The sequence below is a fragment of the Prosopis cineraria genome, unplaced genomic scaffold (assembly GCF_029017545.1).
Source record: "Prosopis cineraria cultivar Desert tree isolate PC_DT_omini unplaced genomic scaffold, ASM2901754v1 PC1235, whole genome shotgun sequence".
In the NCBI taxonomy this organism is placed as follows: domain Eukaryota; kingdom Viridiplantae; phylum Streptophyta; class Magnoliopsida; order Fabales; family Fabaceae; genus Prosopis; species Prosopis cineraria.
In genome coordinates, this window is record NW_026556560.1 from 4,424 (window position 1) to 11,418 (window position 6,995).

Consider the following 6,995-nt stretch of genomic DNA (forward strand, 5'->3'; position numbering starts at 1 on the left):
CAAATGCTTGTTTTGAATCTGTTGTTCTTGCGACATCGAGGATGATCTACCCATTTGTAAGCATTCATCTACTAATTCCAAATGAAGATGCAGTTGCAAAATCAAATCTCAACAACTCCATCCATATTAGATACGATTATCACAACAATAAACAAACCTTATCTCACTAAAAAGAATTGACTACATAAATTGCACGATACTATTATGCTCCATCAACAACCAAACCTTTGTAGATATATACAGAAAAAACGAAATGGGGGAAAAAGATTTAGGTAAGTGCCACTATACCCATTCTGATGCGTGCTCTTTGAGGAACTCCCACTTGCATTGAGGAAGCGAAGTGATGTGGCAGGCAGCAGATAAATGGGAAAATATTGCGTCAGAAAAAAGGATCATATTAAGTATAGACACTGACCTTCCATAAATTAAGTTCTGATACATATGATTCAAGGTATCTAGAAATGAAAATACACAGAATCCAAAAATAAATACTAATAGACACTAAAACAAAAGATAAGATCTGGAAGCCCTTATTTTGTTCCACTAACTGATGTTAACCTGTTTCAGTGGTTCAACCATAAGGATCGATCCACGCAGCTGCAGCAGTATGAAGCATCTCAGTACAACCAGTTTCCCAAATCTCTTTTCCTAAGGAGAATTTTCCATAAGCATGAACAGATGTCCCATGGACAGAAGTAGATTACTGTGCTCGATTTGTCTTATTCTCATTGGAAGACAGTAGAAATTGAAATTTCACTCCACAACAACATTCACCAGTTCATATTCGATCAAGGATAAGTTGTTATCCTCCTTAACGGTGAAGCTTGCAGGCTCTGCGACTTCAACACGGCCCCACTTGTCCACAGCAAGCCTCATGGATCCTCTGTACATGTCAATTTTAGCATTGCGCAGGGTAACAGTTGAACCTTCTTTCATCGTGTCCACTGAACAAGAGCAACAATGAAACATGCAATTTATCAAGAGGATTTCTCCTTTGCAAATCAACATTTACAAAATTACGAGTGCATGGCTTTGTTGAATCAAACAAATTTACAATTTAAACATGATCATGTACATGTATTACAAAATTCTCATTATATGAACCACTGTTGATGGTCAAGGACATCATTGATGATTAGTAGTCATCATATTGTGTTTATCTTATAGGATGTAAATATTGGGCTTGCTTGGATAGGGTCAACATTTCAAAAGATTTTGTCATTTATCATTCAAGGCTAGCCCAGGCCCGACTTAGCCAATTGGAAACAAGGTAGTTTTGACTTTACAACTACTGTTTATTGCTTTCTCTTTTGTTCTGTAGCTTTTAACCCATGCCCATATCTCACCAAAAGGTTTTCCACAATCATTTTATGCACTACTCCATCTTCATTAAAAAGAAAAAAGAAAACACACGCACATGCCCACAAAAGGGGGGAAAATAAACCCACATCATAAGTCTTGGAGTGAAATTCCCTATTGAAGGGGAAAGAAACAACTTTGAACAATTTGGGTTACTTATTCAGATGTGTTCAAAAGGCACCAGATCCTAAATCTATGCCCAAAATGAGACCCGGCTGGTCATTGACTTATTGCATACCAGTACCAGTTTAATAGTTCTTTCCTGCATTGCTAGTTTGAGCCCATGAGCACCCATGACAGTTTCATGGTCCAATCCAGACTGTTACCCCTCCAGGCGACAGGCCGAACCCGCCAAACCAACCAGGCAGTTTGATCTAAAAACACTGCTTTGCTGCTGATTTTATTTGAAGACAAATAAAAGAATAAAGAGATAAATAAAAATCAAATTTTATATGTCAACCAAGTAACCAAAAAAGTAAAATGTAAAATGATGGATTATTATTACCCAAAAATGAAAAGCACCTGATGGAGTCCAAACTTTCTTGCGGCTCCCCATGTAGGACTTCATCAATATCACAATTTGACTATTGCCAAAAAATTTAATTAACCAAGTTACCCCCCTTCTTATCTATTTCCTTTGTCTTACCGGTGGAACCCTAAAACATAATCATTGCAATGAATGATATAGAACAAATAGAAAATGGTGGATCAGCTTAAAGTCAGAAATCCATTATTGGCTCTTTCTGGACATACAAGTGGAAAACAATTGAAAGGAGAATTGACCAGGGAAAAGGGAAAAAAACAGCGAGCGGTTTCATTCAAATTCCCACAGCAAGCAACTTCCTTGCCTCAAAAAGGTGCCAGGGGAAAGCATCTAGTAGAAGATGCCTTGACTGAGTCATGAAGAAGCAAGGATCCCAACTGGCACGTTGACTTGGTGCATTAGGCATGCCTTTGGATGCCATTAACTTCACTAGCCAAGGGTTTGACCAATTATATCTTTTGATCCCAAATGACCTAAAATGATTGAAGCCTAGCAACAAAAAAAAAAAAAAAAGAGGCCAAAATTCCAAATATCACCGGCTTAGTACAACTATGAAGTCCAAGATCTTATGATCTACACTAATATTGGGATCTTTCTGAGATTCTATAAGGACTTAAAATTTTCATAACATTAGGATCATAATTCGTAGGTTTGATTGGAATTGTAGGATCATTCGATCATATAGATCTAGACAACCATGGCTAAACCCACTAATCACTAGCGTTGCTGAAATCACACAATTTAGGATTCAAATCATGCAATTTATAATGATTCGCTCTTCCAGCAATACAGACCACTGGAATAATTGAAGTACCTAGTCGGTACAAGAATATCATAAAAATGTGTATGGATTACACTTTATTAACAACAAATTACTTTCTAATAATGAACATTAGATATCAAATTAAAATGTGCAGACTATGCCTACAAAAAATACTTTTAGCAAGAAACATAAGTCATCAATCTAAAATAAAAGAAGGCTCCTTCCTTCCTCCAGATAAATTCCAATAAATAAAATAAGCAGCATTGCAATAACACGCTGCAGTAAGGAAGACTTCAATAGGCAGGACCAAAAAATTAATACAATGTTATCTATACCTTGGTCATTTCTTGCAGTGAATATGATCATTCCTGTCTCATCACCCACCAAACATTCAGCAATTCGCATCTGACGAGGTTGAGGACCATCAGGACGACCCTTTTGTAGCACCATCTTAGTGCTAACTACCTTCACAGTTAAAGTGTGCCCACTTGTGCCCGGGCGAAGTTGGTCAACCTTGGTGAAGACTGGCTTCCTCAACCCTGGTTTTGCTTCTGCCATATTTTTCAACCTAAAAAAACCAAAATCAATTAAAAAAAACAAAAGAAAACAGGGGGACGCACAACCTTTTGGAAGTGGAGGAAAATTAATCAAAAAGAGCAATTTCTTTAAACTAATTTGATCATTTCTAACTTGCTTTCCTTTCATGATTTGCTTGACTTTCTAAATCATTGAATGCATCATTGATCAAATGGTTAAGCTTATAATATTGCCTCTTTTTCATCCCAATACTCCCTATTGTCATGCATCTAATTCTAAGAACAAGAAGTCATTATCATGGAAGTCAAGCAAGTGAAAGTAATCAACGAAGTTTAAAGAAATTCCCCTTCAAGTTGCAACATAACCCCATCCACATTGTCAAATGAAGCAAGATGGAAGCTAGGAGACCTTATAGCATCTAGCAACATTATCCACCCATAAATATTACATTCACGCCAACATAATCCACAAACTAATGAACTTAGACATCAAGAAAAAATTTCAATTATTTTATTTTCAATGCAGCTGTCATGAGCATCAGGTTCCATATGATATAGGATACTTGAATCCAAGATTAGGAACTCCGTCCCCTTGGCCGAGAAAAATGATAGTTCATCCAGTCCTAATTATAAGACATGTTTTTCACGGTCCTTAATAAATCCCAATTACAAAATGTTTGAAGCATTTATGAATTTCGTTTCCAAATATACTCTTCTTTGGAAGTTGGATTTTTGAATTTATGTGTGGAAAAGAAAGCCCCCACACACCATTTAATACCTTTAATTAAAGGTAATTTTAAAATGTTGTGATAATTTCTGAAAAAAGCAAGACCATCACCTAATTCTAACCACTTTTTAAATCTATATGATTAGGTTAAAAGTTTCCTATAAATAGGACCAAAAGGAGCGCAAAGACTGACAGAAGCAATTATGGAAACCCAATAATGTCTTCCTAATATATACTGGTAATGACGCATAGAGACTAAAACCATAAGAAATGTGGACTTCGACACATACAGGACAAATAGAATCCTTGTGCATTTTGGGGTGTCGTGTTGTGCTATGTCGCATATGTGTTAAACATTGACATAACTCCTTTTGGAAGCACCCATGCCTCATTATAGTTTATAATACTTGCTTGGTCTGTTTTCTTCCTCACAAGTTTCAGTCTAATGAAAATCCAACTTTAGTCATTATTATGGACATTGATGTCAAAGGCACTGGCCTAAGCAACTGAGGCATGAAGGTGAGTCGCTATCTATGACTAATACCTCTATAACATGAGAGGCACCGCCTTCAATCAGTTGCAGTAACGTGAGTGCCAAACTTTATCTATTGTACTTGTTTCAGGGGTGCCTTAGGTGTTCTACTTCTGTGCTTAAAAGCAACAAAAGACTGTCAACTAATAAGCCTGCCCTAAAGTATACTAAAAATAATAACAAAATAAAATAAAAAATCACAAAACCCAACGTCCCAACTCCAACGCTAGGACCTCAATCTAGCTTCTAGCATAAGAGATTTAAGAGAATAAGATGATTATTTGGGCCGTTAGTAAACAAACACAAAAATCAAAACTGTTAGGGACCTCAGCTACACTATATCACACATGATCGGCTAAACAAAGAAGCTGATGATTATAGGTTAACCATAGCCATACTATACTCATCGGTTACTTTAGGACCTTGCTTCACTCGGACGTGTGCCTTTCTAACATCACTATTCTCTCGCTTAAGGCGTCTCAAAAATCCAGCGCCTAATGGACTTGTTCTCCTCTGATTATCATGATAAAATCACAAAGAAGAAAAACAAAATCGAGATTGATGGAGTGAACTCGTACTCAACCTCCCAACTAGCCAATGGGGCCAAAAGTTTTCATGTTTCTAGGTAACTAGGAAAGCAACAATGATTATCGAGAATCCAAACTCCACAGTTTTTTGCCCCGTTCCACCGAACTTATTAAAGAATCACTTTTGTTCTTTGGGGAAAAAACCACAGAAAACATTTGGTACGCGAAATTCGTCTCATAACTTGAGCATAGATTAACGAATTCGTATACGAACTGTGATACCAGAAATCAACAATTCTAAAGCAACAGAGCGACTAAAAACCAAATTATTTAAAATTGGAATTTGAACGGTAAAAACAGTGACGTAGCATATCAAGACATGAAAGGAGAAAAGTTAATGACCTCTGCGATGAAGAGCACGGAGTGAGAAACAAAAAATAAATATGAAGAAGGCAATTTGTGAAGCTTGCAGGCGAATAAGTGTGAACCAAAAATGCGTCAGCAAGAAATCAAAGTCTGAAACTCACCTGATACTGCCGATGTGGAGACACTGTTGCCAAATCAAAATGGAAGAGGAGATCTGAACGCGAAAGTGAAAGTGCACAACGAAGCCGCCCAGGTCGACTTTTAAGGAGAGAAAAAGGCAGTGCCGCTTTTCACGGGTAGATTAGTAACCAGGTCCGACCCGCATCGATCTCTGTGTTGATAGTTGATATTTACAAATCACTTTTTTTTTTATGCGAATATAATATTAAAATGATTAAACCCCGCACTTTAGTAAAATTAAGTGTGAAAATAACAGTCATAAATTAATGATAATTAGATTTGATAAATTTTTAAAAAAATAAGCTTCAATTATTGATTTAAATAATTATAATTTCATAAATTTAAATTAGAAATAAAATATATAAACTTTAAATGTAACTCATTTGTGATTGGAATTCCTATTTTTAACTATTTAAATTGAATTTAGAATTCAATTTTTTTGTTTTCCAAAATATCTAATTATCAATTAATATTGAAATATAATTTATTTTTATAAAAAATTATTTATAAAATTTAGAGCCATTTGATTCAGCTTATTTTATGAAAAATAACTTATTTTTTAAAAATAATTTATATTGTTACTTTTTATATTATTTATTTAAATGTTTAAAAATAATAATAGTTTTTAAAAAATAGATTTATGCTTATTTTAAGAAATTATTTTAAATATTTTTTAAAAATAATCTAATACAATAAATGAAAGAGTGTGTTTTAAGAATGTGGATTATGTGAGGGTATCAGAAAATTTTAAAATCATAAAATAATAAATAATTTTTATAAAATAGAAATAAAAAATATCATAAATTTTTTAAAATAAATAAAAAATGATTAATTTTTTATTATGGCAACTAAATATAAAATAATATTTATTTTTTATAAAATATATACAAAAATAATATTTTTTATAAAATCTCTAAACTATTTTAAAATTATTTTTTATCTTAAAACATTGGTCTTTAAGATTAAAAGATAAGATATTTTTAGATAAATTAGAGATATTATCAAAAAATTATTTAGAAAAAAGAAGATATTATTTTATATTTAATTACAATAATAAAAAATTATTTTTATTATCTTAATTAATTTTAATTTTTATAAAAAATTTATATACTTAGCATTATGTACTTAATATGCTTCTTTTTAATTAAATTAAAATATGTAAATCTTGTATAGATTATATATTTTATAATAAAATCTTCTTATTAATTTTATTATTATATTACAATTCATTTGTTTTGATTTAATTGAACGTAAATATATTAAATATATAAGGGTTACCCTCTTTTTATAATACCTTCCTCATCTCTATTTATAAAAAATGATTTATTACTTAGTAGTTCTTTTCAAAGTTTATAATATCTTTTTGTATCTGCACATTTCATGGCATTCTCCATCGTCTATGGTATTATCAAATCATTTTTAAGGTAACCTCTCAAAAAAATTAAAATATTCTTTTTTCAG

General features: G+C 32.9%; 1 protein-coding gene across 1 annotated transcript; it reads right to left on the reverse strand.

Annotated features, from left to right (window-relative positions):
• Positions 1 to 397: 397 nt before the first annotated feature.
• On the reverse strand, positions 398 to 5,663 carry LOC129299630 (uncharacterized protein At4g28440-like). Its single transcript, XM_054938098.1, has 3 exons — positions 5,516 to 5,663; positions 3,002 to 3,234; positions 398 to 944 (listed from the first exon to the last, which is right to left on the reverse strand). Exons 2-3 carry the CDS (start codon positions 3,222 to 3,224, stop codon positions 754 to 756), a joined length of 414 nt encoding a protein of 137 aa, XP_054794073.1. The 5' UTR covers positions 3,225 to 3,234; positions 5,516 to 5,663; the 3' UTR covers positions 398 to 753.
• Between the last annotated feature and the right edge of the window lie 1,332 nt (positions 5,664 to 6,995).

Bases quoted from the DNA above. Each gene is read 5' to 3' on its own strand.
- LOC129299630 (XM_054938098.1), bottom strand. From the start codon at position 3,224: ATGGCAGAAGCAAAACCAGGGTTGAGGAAGCCAGTCTTCACCAAGGTT. The intron at 945-3,001 runs GTATAGATAACA...GCTCTTGTTCAG, and splicing joins CACTGCAAGAAATGACCAAG to TGGACACGATGAAAGAAGGT.